Source organism: Chiloscyllium plagiosum, chromosome 14 (assembly GCF_004010195.1).
Source record: "Chiloscyllium plagiosum isolate BGI_BamShark_2017 chromosome 14, ASM401019v2, whole genome shotgun sequence".
Classification (NCBI taxonomy): domain Eukaryota; kingdom Metazoa; phylum Chordata; class Chondrichthyes; order Orectolobiformes; family Hemiscylliidae; genus Chiloscyllium; species Chiloscyllium plagiosum.
In genome coordinates this window covers 22,392,608-22,413,787 of record NC_057723.1, presented here as the reverse complement: position 1 = coordinate 22,413,787, position 21,180 = coordinate 22,392,608, and the positions used below count along the sequence as shown (strand labels likewise).

Genomic DNA, 21,180 nt, shown 5'->3' with positions numbered 1-21,180 from the left:
ATTCACTCATCTTATTAAGTAACCTTATGAGTGTGGTTCTTTTATTAAATGCCTTTTGCAAATCCCAAACACATTGTTTCAGTTGGTTCCCCTGTACCTATTCTGCTTAGTCTGTTACATTGGAAGATTTCCAATTCTCTAAAACTTTTAAAGAATGTAAGGATCCTTTGAAAATTATTACTAGTACATCCACTATGACTGTAGCTACTTCCTCTAAAATCCTGAGGTTACAATTGTCAGATTAGGACAATTATGGGCCTTTAGTCCATTAGTTTCTCCACTACTTTTTTCCTATAGTGATAGTTGTTTATTTCCCCTCCCCAGCCCAGCTGACTGCTAATATTTTTGGAATGCTATTAGTCTTTATTGAGCTCTGCCATTTCTTGGTTCCCCATTATTTTTCCCAGCCTCTGTCCTAAAGGATTCTGTGTTCACTTTGGCCCCTCTCTTCCTTTCTATATTTTTAAAGAAGTTCTTACTGTTTGTTTTGTCTTTTATCTGGTAGTCTGCCTTCTTAGTTTTTCTTCTCTTTTATTCTTGTTCAGATTTTTTTGGTTCTTAAAATTTTCCTAATCTTCTGGTTTACCACTTATCTTTGCCACTTCATTTGTTTGTTTCTTTCAGTTTGATACTGTATTTAACTCTGATTTATCTCCTTCCTACAATTCTTCGTTGGGATATTTCTTTGAGTCATGAACTGTTTTATTCATCCTCAATCTACTTTTCTGCATTATTTCTTTCCCATTTCTGCAGACTTGAATTGCAACAATAGGAGGAGTGTTTAACTAACTTTGGAGTATTACTTTTTTGGTAATTCCAATATTTTTGCCAATGTAGATTTAACTGCTAAATTAATCAACAATACTGATCTTGTTAATTGCTTGAGTTTCCAATTCAGCATCTACAACTTAAAGTTGCTGACCTGCAGTAATCATGCTGACATCAGCTGCATGTATTGTTTTGCTTTCTCTCACCGTGGCATTCAGGAGGAGTTCTTGACAGGAACACAAATGCATTTTTTTAAATTCTCCAAAAATAAATGGCAATGGAATATTTGATGAAAATTGTATTTCTTATTGTTCTTTGTATGCAACTTGTAATGGCTCCAGTTGCAATACTACAAAGCGCGTTTCAAAGCCTATGATTTTTCCTCAAAATTCCCAAGAAAACTTCTGCAGCAATCTTGAACTTTCAGCAGCTACGACATTAACCTTTTTAGGTTTTTATCGAGTGAGGCTGCGTATAATCGTCTTGACTCCAAATGATATATCTGATTATGGAAGGTTTAGAATTCTGATCCCCTCACTAACTGTAGTAATGCAATGCTGCATTATGCATGTGTACAGTACTCATTGTGCTGTTGACAATTAACTAACCTGCCAACTCAGTGCTTCATGGCAACCTAGAAGTATAAACTTGATCATAGTTGACTGTTTCAATTAACATTACAGGCAGGTGACCAAATTTTAGGAAGAATACCATGGGAAAAGGAACATGGGGCAGCAAGCTCAGATCTGGAAAATTTTATATTCACTTTCATGAGAGAAAAGATGTTGGGGAGAGAGCAGGTGAAGCTGAAATAAACCAAAGAAAGGCTGGACTGTAAAGTCTTACATTCCAGTCAGTCAGAACAAACTAATGGCAATGCAAGAGTTGAGAATGACTAAGAAATAGATGTGTTTAAATTACCAGGAGAAAAAAATGAATGGTGTAGCTAAAAAATCAGCAATGGATCTTCAGTGTGATGACATTTTTAAGGATAGCTGTTTCAACAAAATTTGTTCCTATCAGTCAAATTTTTTTGTTTTTCATTTCCACTCATAGGAAGAACAATATGATCATCTGGACCCAGTTGACATGGAGAAAGTGGGCAAGCATGTGCAAGAAGCGATGGAATGGATGAACAGTAAGATGAACTTGCAGAGCAAACAATCTCTGACACAAGCCCCACTAATAAAATGTGCAGAAATCCGAGCCAAAGTTAAGGTAAGAAAATCCTTCTAAGCTCTCTAAATAAAATAATTATGGATATGAGTTTTACCTGTGTAATGTAAGCCTCCACACCTGCTTATTGACCTTTCTGTATTGTTTGGGTCATTCTAAATCCTTTGAGGCTACTAGAAATATGTGGAGTTTGGTTAATTGGGAGAGAAATGCCAAGAGAAAAGGCATGGTTATTATAGAACACTTAGTTTATTCCAGTAAGTTTTGAATTATTTTCATTCCCTGGAATCTCATTACTTTTTTCATCTTTGGAAACTGCATAAATAATTCCGTATGCTGTTTGTGATGATTTTTACTTTTGCAGTTATTCATCAAGTTCTCTTTAAATTTATGTATTATGTGCAAGGGTTTTTCAGGAAATCATTGAAAGTCTGTGGTGTTAAATATTTGAAGGGTATTTTCTCATTTTAAGATTTGAGCTATGAAGTAGTGAACAGCAATTTAGCAAAGCATCTCCCAGATATTTCATAGCATTATAAAGCAATGATATTGAGTTATAGGAGGAGACTTTTGGTGCAGAAGATGAAAAGCTTAGAGGGTTTAAGTGTAGGTTTTTAAGTTTGAATGCTCTCCTAGCAGAATTGGCGTTTCAAAGGCAATTCGGTAATATCATATGGGAAAGCTATTTAAATGTGTTTAGTCATATACATTTGAGTAAGCATAGCTTCCAGGTTTTTGATAATCTTAGGAATTCAGCTAAAAATCTCAAATTATTCCTGATTGTTTTTGTTTTTGCTTTTGCATTTAGCCCTTTCCAGGAGCTGGTGTTACCACATTTCTTTATTCATCTTGCATTTTGGATTTATGCAAAATAATCGTTTTCATTTTCTCTCTCAGGAATTGGTGAACCTTTGTAACCCCATTGTTAGCAAGCCAAAGCCTAAAGCAGAACCTCCAAAAGAAGAGAAAGAAGCGGAAAAGAATGGACCAGTGAATGGACAAGCAAGTGCTGACACTGACATCTCCACACCTAACACTGAGGGTGCCCAGAAAAATCCAGAACAGCACCAACAACCTCTACCAGAGATGGACATTGAGTAATGGTACAACAGTGATGTAAAGTTTAAAGTCATAGACTTCGCAGGGCAGCTTTTTTTCACCTTTTCTATGGTGAATGGAGTAACCTGAACCTGGTATTCTTGAATCTGTGTGGCAAATTTGGTAGTTTTTTTTAAACCCCTCCTCTAACTTTGCAATGGAACAGAAATTAACTAATACAGCTGGGGCTTGAATTAAATGTTTTGTTACAAAATGTTTTGATTTTTGTTTGTGACTTTGTTTCACCATTAAAGCTGATTCTTTTGTTTGGTTAGCCCCACCTCCTGTCTCTCCACCCCAAAAGGTGGTGATTGCTGATTCTGCTGGAGTCGTTTGTGTACTTTTCTGGCAAGCTTTCTGCTGATACTTAAAATGCTGGATAACAACATGCCTACCAACAATTCACTAACTCGTTCAGCTCGAGTGTTGTGTTTAGTTATTTTTGTCTTGTTGGCTTGCTTTGATTGTTATTGACAACTGTTGGAATCAAAGCTATATTGCCTATCTTCAAGAATCCCAATCTTCAAAGATGCGCGTACCTATTTTTCACTTTAGAATGCTACAATCAGTTTCTACCCATGCACATATTACTTATCTTACAGCAGTTGTGTTGAAGTCAGAATTATAGTTTAGATCATCTGTTGAAGGAAGACTGTTTTTGGTTCAGTATTCTTAAAAAGAATTGAATAAAATGCTACATTTGGATGACAAAAGTGCTGTCTGTCCAAATATTTGATAAATATTGGTTTAGTTCTCAGGCAGTGTGTATATACTATACTCTGTAGTGTGTATATATACAATGTTACTGTACAACTTTTCTGTTTTCATTTACACTTCTCTGATCCATGACACTGGTTACTTCTCTAATTCCTATATTAAATTTAAATTGTTTGAATTTACTTGTCTAAGGCAATTTTTTTTATTTTGTGTAAATAAAGGTTTAGGAGGGGTGGAGAGAGAAACCAATAAAATGCTCAGTTGCATTCAGTTTTGCAATGCAATGTTGACTTCTCAAAGAACAGCAACTTCAGAACTGACAGCATGGTCAGGCTTATTGCAATGAGTTATCCACAAATAACCACAACTGACTTTAAAATTCATTCAAGAGGCATGTCAATGAGATATCTATTAACTACCAAGTATTCTAGATTGTGATTCAAGAAAATCAGATTGTAATCTAATTTGTTTTTTTTTGAGTAGAAAGTAATGAGCCTGTTTTGACCCAAGTGGATCTGAAACTATGTTGAAAAGAACATGCACAGCACATTGGCAAGAGTAGTGATGTTGTAAAGTGGGAAATACTACTGATTATTGCAGTTAATTTTGGAAAGGATGGTTTGGTGACCAATTTGGTGGTTGGAATCCATTTTGAGATCCATTTGCTTATATAAGAAAAGTTTAAATCAAGGAATTGAGTACACAAATTAAGGTAAGATTCCTCAATGCACTGCATGGTGAAGAAATGCTTCCTCCTGCCTGCACCCAAAGCAGTGTATAATTAAAACTCGGGAAGTTGCAAATAACTGAAACATCACCAAAATCACTAAGCCAATAATTTATTTCTCCCTCACCCATGATTCTACTATATTGTTGTTCTGCTTGGAATGAAGGTTGGTGTTTGTTTTAGTGTCATTATGCTTTCAGTTTTTATAATGAAAACTGATTTGATCAGTTTTTCATAGAAAAGGATAAGTCTTCATGATAGAGGAAGGAATGTAAGAAGAGTTGTGCTGTGCATTGTGAACTAATGTACGGAAATTCTAGTCATGTTAAAAGTGCTCCTTCATATGCACTTACATTTCAACTCTCAACATCCTTGTATACCGTACACAAGTTATCTTACACATTGAATTCTTAGAAACAAAGTACCATTATGATACAAGACCAGTTCAGATATCCCTTTTTTTTGCTCAGAAATTAGTAAGTCTGTCCAGTTTCCAGTTCTTGTTGCTTAAGTATTGCATACTGATTTATGAAGCTGCACCTCAATATAGCAGGTGGTGGTAATTTGTTATAGTATGAAACTGTATAATTTTAAGAACTCTGGTCTTGCAAACACTGTCCATTGACATACCATGTCAAGGCTTATGGGTTGCTATTTCCATTGTATATTTGTACTCTTGCTATTTCACTAAACTGTGTGAAATATAATAAAAGAAATTGAATGAAATGTGTGCTTTATTTTGAGGTGGCTCAGTTATGTGGGATCTCTGCTTTCAAGTAGGCTGGGAGGGAGAATTGGCTCAACTAATACTACATACAGTTAACTATCCAGTTCTCCAACTGGCCTGGTGCGACAAATTAAAATATCCCACTTTGTCTCTTTGTATTTTGCCTCCATCATTGCTATAAATTGCATGTCAGTGACAACAGGATTTGGGTTCTTTACTTTCTTTCTCCCCATATTTAGTCATTATTCTCCTAGGATTTTCTTTCCCTTTGAGTGGTTTTCATCAATAATATGAAGGGAAGACTTGCACTTGCTTTGAAGATGCTGTGCTGGTCCTGGCCACTATCTTAATAGTCCTTTATTTAATCTCAGTTGTGTAAGTTGTCTAGTATGTCATTAAATCTAATTTCATAAAATTTGGTAAATTTGTAACAGACAGTGACAGCATTGGACAAGTAGAGTAAGACCTTGGATTTGTGAAAATAACTTTGCATGCCTAATTGCAATTTCTACAGTACCTCCATGATGGATATGGTCTTGGCAACAGAGACCAGTTTTAATCCAGAGGGTATTTTGAGGATGAACTGAAAGTGAAAGTGCACTGCTTTAGTAAGCTTGGGATGACTATTTTTAATATAGAAAGATAAGTTTAAAAGTAAATATTCTCCAATTGGTGTTTCCTACATTTATAACATGACTACAAGTGCATTAAAGGGACACCCACTGGATTTGAAAAAAAAATATAAATGCAAAGTTTGTCGTCATCTTGATGGGATGAGACACATGGTTCTTGAGAATCTAGACTCCGGCTTCAGCTTTGAAATTTGGTTGACGTGAGAGCTTCAGGCTGAGAGACAGTCTGTGGCCCAATTCAGGCTCTTACATGGAATAATTTAAGGGTGTCAGCCTGTTACACTTCAAGTTAATAGGCAACAATAGAGGTCCAAACCTAGTATGTAACCTGTCAGTGAGAGTGTGTCTCCATCTTTGGCCCCCTCTGCTAATATGAAGTTTCTGCTTTCTCAGGTTAACCTACAGTCCAACATTCTTGCTAGAACCTGACAACCCAATCCTGGAGAGTCCCTGAACTATTTGGATATCCACTGATCCTTTTCCTCCTGCAATACTGACTACATTCAGCAATTCTGCTGGCCATACATTTTCCAGCAGTGCTAAGATGACGCTTCCTGCAAGAGGCCTGCCCACGTTTAGATTCTCAATACCCATTTGTCTCATCCCAAGATGAAAACAAATTTTGTACTTACATTTTCATATCCAGCGGGTGCCTCTGGACCCAACACAGTGAATTATGTACTTGTTGTCATGTTGTAATGTAGGAAACACCAATTGGAGAATATTTCCTTTTAAACTTTTATCCTCTAATATTAAAAATAAATAGTCATCCCAGGCTTACCAAAGTGTAGTGCATTTTTACTTTGTCTCACCTCAAAGTATCCCAGATATTGTTGGAACTTGTTAGTTTGAGGACTCTGTTTAAACAAAATTACCCTCTAGAAAATCTATTTAGAATGCCTAAAATAGTGGTACATATTCAAATCCCTCCACAAAATATAGAATTTAAACACGGTATGAATAAAAGACCAGGGATCTGATAGGAGATCAGAAATAAAGAAATACTCAAATACAAACTATTGTTTTTAAGCTATTAACTCAGATTTTTATAAAAATTAACTAAACTGGAGGCATGGTGGCTCAGCAGTTAGCACTGCTGTCTCTCAGCACCAAGGTTCAACTGCACCCTCAGGTGACTGGATAGTGTTTGCACATGCTCCCTATGTCTGTGTGGATTTCCTCCTTCAGTCCAAAGATGTGTAGGCGATGTGGATTAAATTTTTGGGGCAACAGTGACTAGCATTGCTGCATCACAGCACCATGGACCTGGGTTTGATGCCACCCTTGGGTGACTGGAGTTTGTGCATTTTTCATGTCAGTGTGGGTTCTTCAGTGCTCCAGTTTCCTCCCACAGTCCAAAAGATGTGCAGGTTAGGTGAATTGACCATGAGAAATGCAGGCTTACAGGGAAAGGGTAGGGGGATGGGTTGGTGTAGACTTGATGGGCTGAATTGCCTGCCTGTGCTCTACAGACCCTATGATTGAAAAGCTGTTCATGATTTCAGTACTTGTTTTCCTAAAAAAAAAAGGAACACTTGATTTTAGACCAGTTGCAGTTAAACTTGTCAAAACAAATGTACTGTTACCCCTCAGTGTCAAGAGTGTGGTGCTGGAAAAGCACAGGAGGTCAGGCAGCATCCAAGGAGCAGGAAAATAGACCTTTTAGGCAAAAGCTCTCCACTTATTGTGAAGTTCTAAAGCATTTGTCCAACAGCCAGTGGTTAGAAGTACTTGTGCCTCAAAGATTTAGGTACTGGTTTTCAAAACAATCTTCTGAAATTTATTGAAAAAAAAGTTCATATTTAAATAATCTAAACAAAACACCTCTGCCAGTACTAAAACCAAATATTTACATAATATTTCAATACCTTGAAGTAAAATCAAGTTGAAGTTGATTGGAAATTGCTTACCCTCCACCACAAGCCTTTAAACCTGTTGTATGTTGCATTGCACTGTTGAAAAATGCAACAACAAAGTAGCAGTAACAAATAATTTAATTCTTTTAAAGTAAACATGATGTCAGTGTCTGGACTTTACACAATGTAGAATGATGACACATCTGAATTTGCATTTCAATATTTATTCACTTATTAGTCATGCACATGCATTGTTGCCACAAGTGATTTTGAAACCACTCACAACAATGGAAAAATTCACAAGTGTTTCTTGTACTAAATGCATTTGACAATAGCACTTAATCTCAAAATTGAACCATGCTGAATCTCAAAATTGAACCATGCTGAATCTCAAACTTGTAAATAAGTTTAAGCATGTTTATTATGTACATGTTTGATTAAATATTTCCCCCTTCAAACTCTAATCAGGGTTAAGAAAGTTTTCTTGGTTGCTTGGAATGTGTTGATCAATAAGCTTAAACCCTCGATGCACAATATGTTCAATTTATGCTTTTTTTTTTAAACTGATTTATTGCATAAGTGGAAAGGCAAACACTTAGACTGGGTTTGCCCAACAAACCAAAACGTTTGTAGAGTTTCAGAAATATTAATTTGAGAACCCTTCATGATTTGGTGTGTTTTATTTAGGCTTTTTTTTTAAATTTCTCAAAGATACTGACTTAATAGCTTCCCAACATGTACCAACAATTGGGAATCAGCATTTCAAGCAGTGAATGTACTCGATCAACCCTGCATTTGTCTCCTTGCATTATTAAAAGTACTAACAATCTTTCTGCTGCAAAGTGTACACTAAACATTCCTTTCATTAAAAATGGATTTAAACTCATCTTCCTTAATTTTCCACATGTAGACATCCTTTATAGTTTAAACTCCACTTTTATTTCTACTAAAATCTATGCTCAGAAGCTTCTGCTTCACCATAAAATTCAATTCACTTCCTCAAACCTGTTCCTCTATGTAAACGTTAGCTTGTCCTAACTGGTAAAACACCCTTTAACAATTTCAGGAGTTGGGAACTTTAGTTAAGCAGTCTCTAAACCTAGAAACTGTCCTGAAAGGAAAACAAGCTTTTACATCTTATTCCTTCTGTGGAAGAAAAAATATCCCATAATAGTTGAAGTAAAGCCTAAATTAAATCTTTTCTTTAAATTTAAAAGCAAAATACAGTACAATCTTATCCCTTGCACCTGAGAATGAATGGCTCCCCCAAAGATCACATGGCTGGTCTACCCATAGCAACAACACTCCTGCTGCCACATCTTACATACTACGAAACCTACAACACATCAATATCAATTCCCCTACACCAGTCTCTGCAGAACAATTACAATTAGGAGTACTGGTGTGATTCAACATTTTAGGGACAAAAATTAAATTAAATTCCCCAAACATATAATAATTGCAGTGCTTAGATTGCTGATGAAGCACAGCCAATCAGAACTTCTAACTATAGTCTCTCAGCTACCTCCACACATGGAACAATAATGAAATTTACATTCACCTGGGACTAAAGCCTTGAATTAGAAACATTACTTCAGCATATTGAATTTCAGCACATGAAAAATTTAAATACTCAAAATAAAACCCCATTCCTCCACTCAATCACAAAACTAGAGCTTCTATTCCCAACTGTGTGCAAATGCAAAATTGTAGAGTTTAGGAAAATCAAAGAGTAACAAGATTCCTATGTCAACTCCTTCCCTCCCTGATTTAACGGGGGACAGCTTTCCCAACACCAGGAATTGGATGGGTGTATTCCTACCTGATATTCCCATCACCTCTCACCATCATGCATACTCAATTAAATTCTCCCCACAGTTTGTCAGGGCTGCAAAGAATAGAGGGAGTGTTATGAAACCATAGGTTCATCTCAGTCATTGAAATGACAAATAAAAACAGATGTTACATCTGCCAAATATGCAAAAGTAAACTCAAAAAAATGACTGCAAATAAATCAGTTTTTAGTCCACTTCTAGGATCTGGCTGCATCTAACTGCAACTCGATTCTTCAGGTTCGAGGTGGGAGGAAAAAAAGGTCAGATTAATAAGTGACCTGTATGATAATGGAAGTTGCCAGGGGGACTATCAATAGATTTCCATTTTCCAAAAGATGGAGTCATGTGCAATTATTTCTTAACTTAATCTTAAGTGAAGCTTTTAATTAAGTTAAACTGATAATCAAATAAATGATTGTGTATAAAGTTCAATCTTTGCTTGAACTCTGCATTCAACTGTCATGTAACTTAAAAATTGTTTAGAAATGCAATAGTGAAACAGCTGCTCGCGCTTTTCAGAACTACATCCCATGCACTACTTCACTGCAAGCTGCAGCTCTTCAGGGAGACATCTGGTGAAGATGATCAAAATTGGCTAACTATTGAGGCACTTAATCTGACAAGCATCGTTCCTTTTGGTTCATGATGTGTTACAATTCTGTAAGAGAGAAAGAAGTGAAAAACATGTATTAGGGATTGTCTTTCAAAATCCATGGTTCATAAACCAGAATAAGGTCAGATGTCAGAATATTTTATGATAGAGTATTCGTATTTTGTTGCCTGTGTGCAGAAATGTGAAGCATAAAGTGATGCAAGTTTACTATTAAGTTTCCATTACAGGCTTTAAGTCCTGCTTTAGATGTGAGCAACAAATGTTGTTCTATACCCACATCCTATGAAAGAACAAAAGTAAAACTCTCAGATAGTACAGCAATCAAAACACCTCAGGTTAACTTCAAAATACAAATAACCCAAAATTCATATCAATCTCCAACTGAGATGTTAAGAGGTTAATTTGCTCGGCTGACCTGCAAGAGTTTGCATGCCCCAGGGGTAGGGTGGTATGTTTCTGTTTTGCAGGTACAATGTAAAAAATTTACATTATCACCTCCTATTAGTCAGAGTAAAAAAATACAGTATGTCCTGAGAATCAATAAGAACATTGCAGCTAAAATTCTGACCACATCCTGTAGTTTTAAAAAATGGCTTACAACAGATCTTGCCATTAAGGGATGGTTTACATTACATTGGAGATGATCAGGTCACTGTATTGTCTTGGGTGGCATGTGACTGTGGGGTTGGGGTTGTCTTGTGGGCATTACTGACTGCGATGTGAGATTTTGTATAAAGGAAGAACCGTTCCTTTGTTCAAAGGGATCTCTTGACATGGCTTTGCAAGCATTGGAAAGCAGTGTTAAGGATTCCTCCAAAGCTTGTACTTTTTTTTAAATTTTGACTGTTCACAAAAGTTGCCATATTATAGTTGCATCAAGTGTGTAAGAATCTCAAGAAAAAGAACCTAACACAACAGGTAATTATCTCTCTCAGTTGACTCCCCAAACTAATTAAGAGGTCCAAAAGAGAACTGATAGAAGAACATCAAATAGACACTGTTAAAACATCTTTATTTCAGAGCAAGTGAAGATGCCAGAACAATATTTATGGCCAGACATTATTTATTCAAACAGTAGAGCTTGTCCTCGTATAATAATATAAAATAATTAAGGTGCTCTGCTTTCCTATATCAATGGGTTATCTTACCTGACTTGAATAAAGTAACTCTCAGGATATCTCCTATAATGTTAAAATGAAGTCTCATAATTACAAAACCAAAAAAAAAATCTGTCTTCTTATCCAAGCATTCTTGGTTAACAATTTTAATTTCTGCCCGACAATCCTATTGTGATGTGCTCATCGAATATCAAGACAAACTACTTAATTGCTTAGTTGGTTTGCAATTTGTGGGGACAATTAATTTCAACAACTATTTTAATTTTTTTTAAAACTACAATGAAAAGCTGACAAATGCACCTTGCTTTCAGAATCCATTTAAAAGTAAATTCCTGCCTCACCAATGCTATTTATGGAAAACAGTCCCAAAGTGAGATCATCCTTCCAGCTTCAGTTTCTACATGAATCGTTCGATTCAGGAAAGCTTCACAGCAAATACTAAAGTTAAATAGGTATGCAGTTTGTTCACTACAATTAAGAGCAATTCTAATTCAGTTATTTCTGTGTACCTATAATTGTACAACTCACTAATGCTTTTCTATTGTATAGACTGGCACCAAGTCAGGCTACGAGTACATAAACTTTTCATATGCAAAGGTGGGGGTGGGGAAGAAATGGGAGTTGGGGGAGAATAAATTCAGAACAATCACTGTCAGGGGAGAAAAAAATGTTTTCAGTTTGTTCAAAGAAAATGTCCATTGCAATTTCAGTTGATTATTTCACAAAGACCAAAGCACATCCATACCTCATTAGGTATAAGTAGCAGTTTCAGGAATTGTTGGAAGAGGAGTTATACGATGGTAACTATGAAGTTGCCCGGATGTGCGTCGTGATACAATCCACATGAGCTTTTTGCTACTAGGTCTGGAACACCTAGATGATGAATACTCTGCTAAACATTCTGCAACACGATCTCGCCAATGGAACAAATCATGGTCACTGATCTATGGGAAACAGAAAATACTTGAGTTAGATGTACAGCTATACAATGAAATCTCTGTACCAAAGTCTTTTAATCGATTGACATTGAAAATAACTTAGTCAAATTAATTTGACAATAATGGAATCAGTAGTGTAATCCTTAAAGTAATTATAAAAATGAGTGCTGGGGAGGCTGTTGTAGCACACTTGTGGAGTCCCTGACTCTGGGACAGGAGACCCATGGACAAGTCCAATCTGCTCCAGACCTACATAACACTATCTCTGAGCAGGTTGATTAAAAATATCCAAAAGTAAGTGCTGACCAGGCAACGTGGAAATTCAAAGGGGCAAATACAGAAGGACTTCTGGGTGGGCAAGAAAGGCTAACAGGATTTGCAAGATATCAGCTTTAATGGTTAAAATTCGTACTAGACAAGAAGACAACCCATTTCAAAGCCAAGATACAAATAAACGTGGGATGAAATTTGTAAACTGTAATTCATAACAGAGATGGCTACAGATTGTTTGCTTTATACCTAACAATAAATTGCAATTACATAGCACCTTTCATATATTAAAGTAAGTATCCCAAAGCTCTTCACAGGAAGATAAACAAAGCTTGTCACAGAGTCATGAAATGAGATATCAGAATAGATGCCCAAACGTTTGACCATTTTAAGTACATCTCAAAGTGAATCTCAGAGGGGAGAAAGAGGGAGAGCACAAGAGAAAATCATTAGATGAAGGAATTCCAGAGTCTAGAGCATAGGCAGCCAGAGGTATTGTGAATGCTGAAAATTGGATATCGTTAAGACTAGAATTGGAAGAGTGCTTTAATTTCAGTGGATTGGTTGGCTGAAGGAGATTGCGGTGGTAGGGAACTTAAGAAACTTCAAAACCAGGTTCAGAATTTTAAAATTGAGGCACTGAAGGCTAGAAGATATTGTTAAATTTTCTAAAATCAGAAAAAGTACAAAACAGGATGTTTATTTCCCCATTTCATACTTTGGCCTGAGATGAATTTCAAGACCATCACCTGAACCCATGTTGATTTCCCACATTATTGTTCAATGAAAAGTATTGTTTTCCAAAACTCTCCTTAGAGGAAAAATATCCTGTTTAATTCTGTTACAGAATGCAGATAAAATGTTTAGAAAATGATTTTGTCAAACCACAAGTTCTTTGACATCACCCTAAAACAAGCACAAGGGCTCACAATGGACTTCTATGTAAATCCTTAACTCATTACTTTAGAAAGAGCTGTGTCAGCTATTATATTTTTAGTTACAAGGTAAACCTACAGCCAGGGTCAGCTGTTTAATGTAGCACAGTATCACTTACTTTGGAATGTTGCTGTAGACTCTCGATGGTCTCTGTTAATTCATGCAATTTCTGTGTTTGGACCTCGAGTGCAATGATTGACAGTGCCAATGTGGATCCCTGAAAAATATATTTTTAGTTTTGAAAAATCAAACATATCATTTTAAAGAAAATCGAAAACTTCTGTCTATACTTACTTTTGTTTTCGAGAATACAAAGCGACAATTACAAGCTTTAAGCTGGGATTCAAGTCGCTCAAGATTCAGCATCTTTTTCCTAAAAGGAAAGTCAATGTCTGAGAAGATTCTATTCTTTGAATTAGATGGCAGTTCCAACATAATTGTACAAATTTTGCTGCAATCAAGTAAATTCATTTTGTCACAACCTAATATAGCATGCAACATTCAAGAGAATTTTGGATATTATCAAAATTTGATTTAAATTACTCTTCATTTCATTTGCAAAATACTCAACCTACAAGGAAGTGCAAAACAGCCAAGCCTCTGCAAACTAAGTCATCATAAGCAGTTGTAAAAAACAAAAAAAAAGCCATCTTCGGGCTGGTCAGGATACATTACCCCTCTGGGAAAGTCTGACCATTCCACAATGGAAATTATAGAAATACATTAATCCTCTCTGCAACAACACTAATAAGGGCAAGACCTGTGTGGAGGGGAAATTGTATTCACGGTTATTGACTAATCCATGTTGCAGCAATGTTGGGATTTCAATATCCTAAATAACTTCTGCATTAAAGAAATTAATTCTATGCAACATTGTCGACAGCAGCAAGATATTTTCATAGCAAGTCTGTTGCGTAACCTATACAGTACAGCACTGACCAGAGGGCCCGAGGAGCTCGCAGAACTCACCACACTAGGTACAGGATACACATGCTTAAGTATTTGGTATAAAATTAAGAGAATAATAAATGTCCAGCATAAGAATAAACCACCTAAAGAGTTGCCAATATCAGGCGTTACTATTTCCTACATAAACCTTGTTCACACTAGACATACGTCATGTGTACCTCAAATTTAATTTGCAATCTAGACTACTGTCTTAATGCGATATTTCACTTAAGTAGCATAATAATACTTATAACTTGCACTTCCAGTCCAAGATGGCAGCAGACTAGAACACTCTAGCTGGAGCTCCTCTGCTCCACCCATTCTTTTTCCTTTTCAAATTTCTAACTTTAGACATGTTTGGAGGGGAATGGATGAGGCGACTCCCAGAGCATAGGCCAACACAGGCGAGTCCCAGACCAGGCCAGTGCGGGAGGAGAGTCCCATACCAGAGGCCAGGGCAGAATAGTGAGTCCTGGAGACTGGAGGCCAGTGCGAAGTGGTAAAACCCTTGTGGACTGGAAGCCTTGAGTTTAAGTCTGGCGTGGTCTGGAGGCTAGGTGTTGACACTGATGTAGGTGATGAGCACTGTAACTGGAGTACCTTTTTCTTCCTTTTTATTCTTATGCTGGTCTTTTATTTATTGTTCCTTCAATTTTGTATTAAATACTTAACTATCTGTAAACAGGTATCCTGTACCTAAGATAGCGCCATAAGCAGCGACACTGCATTCAAGTGCACGTGACAATTAAGCTACTTCTAAAATTCTAATTCTTACTGCAGATACCATAACAGACACCAGGTTGACAGATCTAGCACAAGGTAAATAAAATGACAACTAGATCAAAACAATACTGAAGTCATTCATACCTTTCAGATGAAGAACAATTCAGAATGAGTTTGTGATATAGTCGCAGAAAGTCCAAGACAGTTGGACCTCTCACCCTGCAGCGCAACTTTTCCAGTATAATATTCTCCATCCTCATCATATCTGAAATGGTGAATCTACACTGACTGATTCGAATCAGGTCACTGGCAAGTGGAATACTGTGCTCTTCTTCAGTTGCTTTCACAGCAAGGTAAAAGCAACACAGGCCAACACAGCATAAGTGTTTCGGCTGCACCTGCAACCAAAAAATATATGCGACTAATCAAGTGCATTTGTTTTAGCACAAAAATCAAAGCTAACACTCTGGTTAGCAGCATGGGAGTATTACCCTTTCATTAACATGTCATTCAGATGAGACATTAAAGCAAAGCCCAAATTGTCTACTCAGGTGGCCATAAAAAAATCCCATGACACTATTCTGAAGAAAAACTGGAGAGTGATTCCTGACATCCTGACCAATATCTATCCTTTCAATCAATGACAACCAAGTTAGCTGGTCATTACTCATCATATTGAATTGATAGCGTTATCTCTTTCTCCATATGCTGCCAGACTGGCCGAGTTACTCTATTTTCTCTTTCTACTTCAAAGCTCCAGCATCCACAGTATAGTTAAATAAATGCAAGTATTTTTTTCCTTCTTGTTCAAAAAGGAGTGTTTGCACCATGTTTAACTTAAATCTCTACAAATAGGATATTTAACTTTTGAATTTCATTTATAATATGTCCCAAGTTATAAGGATCATCTGTAGTTTACCTAAAATTGTCACTATTTTGCATTAAACTTTTAAATTCAGAGCTACGTCGAACACATGAAACAAGGGAGGCATTTTAATACAGCCCAGAATAACAAACCATACCTCCAACTGTCTGCATTTCATCAAAAGGGCCCATATTTTTTGGTAATCTTTTTAAGATCTAGGAACTTATGTATAGTGTTAAATCTGTTGTGTTAAAAATCTTGTGCAATAACAAGTCATTCCTGCCAGTATCGCAAATTCTCTCATCCCAATTTGTTGGTAACATCTTCATTAACACGACCCTCTGATGAAACATAGGATACAAGAATACAATATTTGCTGCCCAGACAAGCAGAATCATATGCAGTTAGGTCAGGCATTTCCAAAAAAATTGCATGTACCTCCAAAAAGAAATGCATATTTTGTTACTACATGTATCTATTAGTATGAAGTTGAATTGATAAACACAATCTGCAATTTAGTCTTAACTGCAGGTTGTACTCACGATGTCAATGGAATATAATTCAATGTTCCCAAGATAGAGTCGCCAGCAAGCTCAAACTGAACTCTAATTTTGTTTCCGAACTGCATTAATTAAGAGCAGGAATTTAATAGGAAACAATACATTGAACCCACAGAGCGAATGAGATAAGCTTTTTCATCCATTAATATGTGAAGAGGGATTAACAGTCCTATCGGAATGATCATTGAATGTTTTCTTCATGCATGAGGTGAAGCAATACAACTTAATTGTCTCACCTTCATCAACCCTAGAAATCTATCAAGCAAACTAACAGCCAGGACAAATGCATCAGTACTAAACCCAAAGAATTGGGACAGACTGAGGAGATCCTTGACTTCAAACTCTCTCAGTCGCACAGTCATCCGAATTCCATTCTCATGTGCTGATTCAATGACTTTCAAACCACTTATCCTTGGCTGATATTTTGGTTCCTGTTCTAGTTGTACATTTAGCTGGTTCACAAGTGTCAGGATTTTACTGCTTGCACCTTGAGTTTCAATTCCAATCATCTGAAACAAAAGGAAATAAAAAGGCATGATACTTAGGCTCTCAATATCTCTCAACCTACAAATGAGCACAACAATAAGTGACAAACAATAAGTTGCAATTCCAAGCCAAAATGAAACCGGATGTACAAGAATTTGTCCCTCCTTGACAATTTGGTTCATCTTAAAATTTAAATACATGATAGTTACATATTCACCTGTTCTCCAAGAGCAGAAACTCTTAGAAAGAGTCAACTTCTTTCTGTTGCACAAATTGCCATTCATCGGTTCAAAGTTGTCTCCAAAGACTCAGACAGATGTCATATATTTTGCTATAAATTCTGTGTCTTATGATCCTGTTCCACAGCTCCCTGATGAAGGAGCAGCGCTCCAAAAGTTACTACTTCCAAACAAACCTGTTGGACTATAACCTTGTGTTGTTAGATTTTTAACTTTGTCCACCCCAGTCTGACACTGGCACCTCCAAGTCATTTATTTTATTGACCTATTTGTCCCATTTGAAGTCTTCATAGAACATAGAACATTACAGCGCAATACAGGCCCTTCGGCCCTCAATGTTGCACCGACCTGTCATACTAATCTGAAGCCCATCTAACCTACACTATTCCATGTACGTCCATACGCTTGTCCAATGACAACTTAAATGTACTTAAAGTTGGCTAATCTACTACCATTGCAGGCAAAGCATTCCATATCTTTACTACTCTGAGTAAAGAAACTACCTCTGACATCTGTCCTATATCTATCACCCCTCAATTTAAAGCAATGCCCCCTTGTGCTCACCATCACCATACTTGGAAAAAGGCTCTCCCTGTCCACCCTATCTAACCCTCTGATTATCTTATATGTATGCCTTCTTAACAACCCTGTCAACCTGGGTGGCAACTTTCAAAGATGGACACCGAGATCTCTCTGCTCATCTACACTGCCAAGAATCTTACCATTACTTTGCATTCCGGTTACTCTGACCACCTGTCCGCATTAAACTCCATTTGCCACCTCTCAGCCCAGCTCTGCAGCTTATCTATGTCTCTCTGTAACCTACAACATCCTTCGTCACTATCCACAACTCCACCGACCTTAGTGTCGTCTGCAAATTTATTAACCCACCCTTCTACGCCCTCATCCAGGTCATTTATAAAAACGACGAACAGCAGTAGACCCAACACCGACACTTGCGATACACCACAAGTAACTGGACTCCAGGATGAACATTTCCCATCAACCACCACCCTCTGTCTTCTTTCAGTAAGACAAATCCACATAAGATGTTCCTTAAATGCAAAAAAGATGTTTTCCCTACCTCAACAGATTCTAAATGTTCCTTAGCAACACAATGAGACCAAGAACATCATACATGGGAGAAATCCAAAGACAAAGTTATATTCCTACTGTAAATCTTTTCCCTGACCCCACAACCTAATTTTATGATCCAAATGATGTAGGGACATTTTGCAATCCAGGTGACTGCATTTCAGAACAGCAAGGTGCACCTGCAACAAATGTACATCTTAAAAATCGAAAGAGTTTTCAAGCCAGTAAATAAAGTTTCTCTCCTCTTCATATTACAGATGGTAAAAGAACTATTATCTCAATGCAAGAAAAAGAATTTAGACAATGATGAATGTCTAGACAGTTGCTGAAGGCATGGCCACGTGACAGAAGTCCACTGCTAAGCAGTAACACAAATACATATTCAGACAGTTCTAATGGTAAATTACATTACATTACATTTATTCTTAATCACACACACACACTTGCACAACAAGCATATTAAATCAAAACTGAGAACTGCAGATGTTGTAAATCAGAGGAAAAAACAAATTGCTGCAAAAGCTCAGCAGGTCTGGCAGCATCTGGTTTTGGGTTGAGTGACCTTTACTCAGAACTGGCATATTAAGTCTGCCAGGTCAGACCAGATCAGACATTAAAGCAATTCAGATTTCTTTTCCCTCTATAGTTTTGTCATTAACGTATTCTATCTGAACAGCTTTAAAGAACTGATGAAAATAAAGATAGTTAAAATACACTATAGCCACCTGATTACAAAAGAAAGATGAGTTCACATTTTGGTCCTAATCTACATTAGAAGTCTTTATTGATAGTTCTGCAAAGTTATATATCCACTCGAAGTATTTATCTGACCTTTCCTTCCACAGATGTTTGTATATTTGTAGCACAGTATATTCCAGCATTTGCAGCACCCCAGGTTACTTGGCCAACACTCTAGCCAGGTCAGTCAGAAAACATTCCTTTTCCTCTGATGCTTTTCCAGCTCCACCCTGGCTTTCCAGCATCTGCAGTCCTCACTATCTCCCAGTTACAAAACATTGCCTGCTTAGTTATCAAACAGAAACTGCTGGAAAAACTCAGCAAGTCGGGCACCATCTAAGGCGAGAAATCCAGTGATTCTTCTTCAGAACAGAATCAGGAGGACCTACTAGATTCATTACTGTCCTTTAGGGAGGAAAATCTGACATCCTCACATGGTCTAGCCCACGTCACTTGATTTTTTTTAAGTGCCCTCTGTAATGGCCAAGCAAGTCATTCATTTCCAGGGCAATTAGGAATGGGAAACTGGGACTGACCTTGCCAGTGACGCCTCATCCCATGAAGGCTGAGCGTACTGAATGGAACACAAGCAAAAGGGACTGCTGCAAAGACTGAAATTTCTGGTGAGCGCACTCCTTTCCTCAGCTCGGAGGTTCACCCACCGCCCGTTCAGAGTGACCCCATCTCTCCCCGAGAAGGGGCCGATACCCGGCCAGACCTTCAACGCTCAGCACTCTCGAATAAAACATGTTCGGACTTGTCCTGTTACCACCTGCAAACCGGAGCAACCATTCGCTTATCAGGCCCCACCGCTTCGATCTGACAGTGTGCCAGTCTCTAGCGGGATCAGCAGACCACGATCGGCTCAGCAGTGGCGCTGAGAGTTTCATTGAGATTAAAATGTAATCAGCAGTTACATTGTAACCCAGAGAAACTGCAGCGCTGTGCAAAACACACAGCAAACTGAATCTCCATAGCAATCAAAAGTTACAAATAGTAACGCTCAGACATAACACGATATTAAATATAAAAAGTAACCTAAATAATGTGAGCATGTTATAAGCACAATAGTCAACAAATCTATTTCTCACACACACGCACAAAACAGAATTTACTGAAGAAATTCAGATTTGTGGAGAGACACTTAAATATTTGGAGACCCTTCTTCCGAACCCTCCCTCCTCTCTTTTTCTGTAAAGCATTTAACACATGAGATCAACTTTACTCAATTTATTCTTTGTTGAAATTCACTTTTAATAGACTAAATTACCTTTCTTCCCTTCACTTAGTTCTCCAACTCTCAGAAGTCCCGGTATAATCGTCTTCTTTTAAAGGCACGCTCATACCCCGCCCGCCTGCCAAATAGTTACTTCTGAATTGCTCAGCCCACGCTTTCTTCATTTCCCATTTGTCAGCACCGAAGTCCATCAAATCGCCCTTCACCTCTTCTTGTCCATTTTCAGCCCTGCAAGACTGTCACTGGAGCGATTAAAAAAAAAGGCAGAAACTAAATGGCAGGCTGGGTGAAGCGTTCAAGTTCAGTATTTTCGATGGGGCTACCGTCACAATACAATCTTAGTTTTGATACAGCACCAAAAGCTCATTTTCTGCGCAATGATTTAACCGCTTTGCACCGTTAAAGTTCAGAGTTTTGAAAGCAATGAATTACAATAATAAAAACCCCGTGCGCCCACAGTTTGCTTCCAACCGGCTCAATCTTGTCTAGAAAAAGTTTGTTTTTAAAAATTGTTATATTTTTATACGTGCTCTGTAATAATGTTCATCAAACTCCTTTGTAAAACCGAGCCAAATAATTAAAAAGCATTCATATAATTGATGTTGCTCTTGTATTCAGGAATATTTAGAGCAAGTAAAAATACTACGAATGTTAGAAATATAAAATAAAAATACGATGCTCGAGAAACTGAGCAGGCCCTGGCAGCATCTGTGGAGAGAGAAACAACATTCCGAACAGAGTTCCGAAATAGGGTTACCAAACTCAAAACTTTAACTCTGATTTCTCACCACAGATGCTGCCACACCTCTGCTGAGTTTCTCCAGCAATTTCTATTTTTGTTTCAGACTGTCAACATCTGCAGTTCTTTATTTTAGCGA

The 21,180-nt window shown here is 37.3% G+C and overlaps 2 protein-coding genes across 3 annotated transcripts in view; one reads left to right on the top strand and one right to left on the bottom strand.

The window, feature by feature from the left end:
- LOC122556552 (heat shock 70 kDa protein 4-like) overlaps positions 1-3,937 on the top strand; it is a 72,049-nt gene extending 68,112 nt beyond the window's left edge. The window contains exons 18-19 of the mRNA XM_043703337.1: positions 1,825-1,986; positions 2,842-3,937. Of these exons, the coding sequence (XP_043559272.1) occupies positions 1,825-1,986; positions 2,842-3,045 (366 nt within the window). The 3' untranslated portion in view covers positions 3,046-3,937. The remainder of the gene's footprint in view (positions 1-1,824; positions 1,987-2,841) is intronic.
- A 3,382-nt stretch (positions 3,938-7,319) lies between these two features.
- Positions 7,320-20,777, bottom strand: ccng1 (cyclin G1). 2 transcript variants are annotated; one of them, XM_043703334.1, is made up of 7 exons: positions 20,336-20,777; positions 16,744-17,016; positions 15,227-15,480; positions 13,706-13,784; positions 13,530-13,628; positions 12,013-12,211; positions 7,320-10,194 (listed from the first exon to the last, which is right to left on the bottom strand). In XM_043703334.1, the coding sequence occupies exons 2-6, from the start codon at positions 17,014-17,016 to the stop codon at positions 12,017-12,019; spliced, it is 900 nt and encodes a 299-aa protein (XP_043559269.1). In that variant the 5' UTR covers positions 20,336-20,777; the 3' UTR covers positions 7,320-10,194; positions 12,013-12,016. The 2 variants fall into 2 exon arrangements, with proteins under 2 accessions (XP_043559269.1, XP_043559271.1); XM_043703336.1 differs by lacking the exon at positions 20,336-20,777 and adding an exon at positions 19,602-19,874.
- Positions 20,778-21,180: the final 403 nt, after the last annotated feature.

Coding starts and splice junctions, on each gene's coding strand:
- ccng1 (XM_043703334.1), bottom strand. CDS start 17,016: ATGATTGGAATTGAAACTCAAGGTGCAAGCAGTAAAATCCTGACACTT. Junction 13,785..15,226: donor AATTGTTCTTCATCTGAAAG/GTATGAATGACT, acceptor CTTTCCTTTTAG/GAAAAAGATGCTGAATCTTG. Junction 12,212..13,529: donor GTCTACAGCAACATTCCAAA/GTAAGTGATACT, acceptor TGTTTCCCATAG/ATCAGTGACCATGATTTGTT.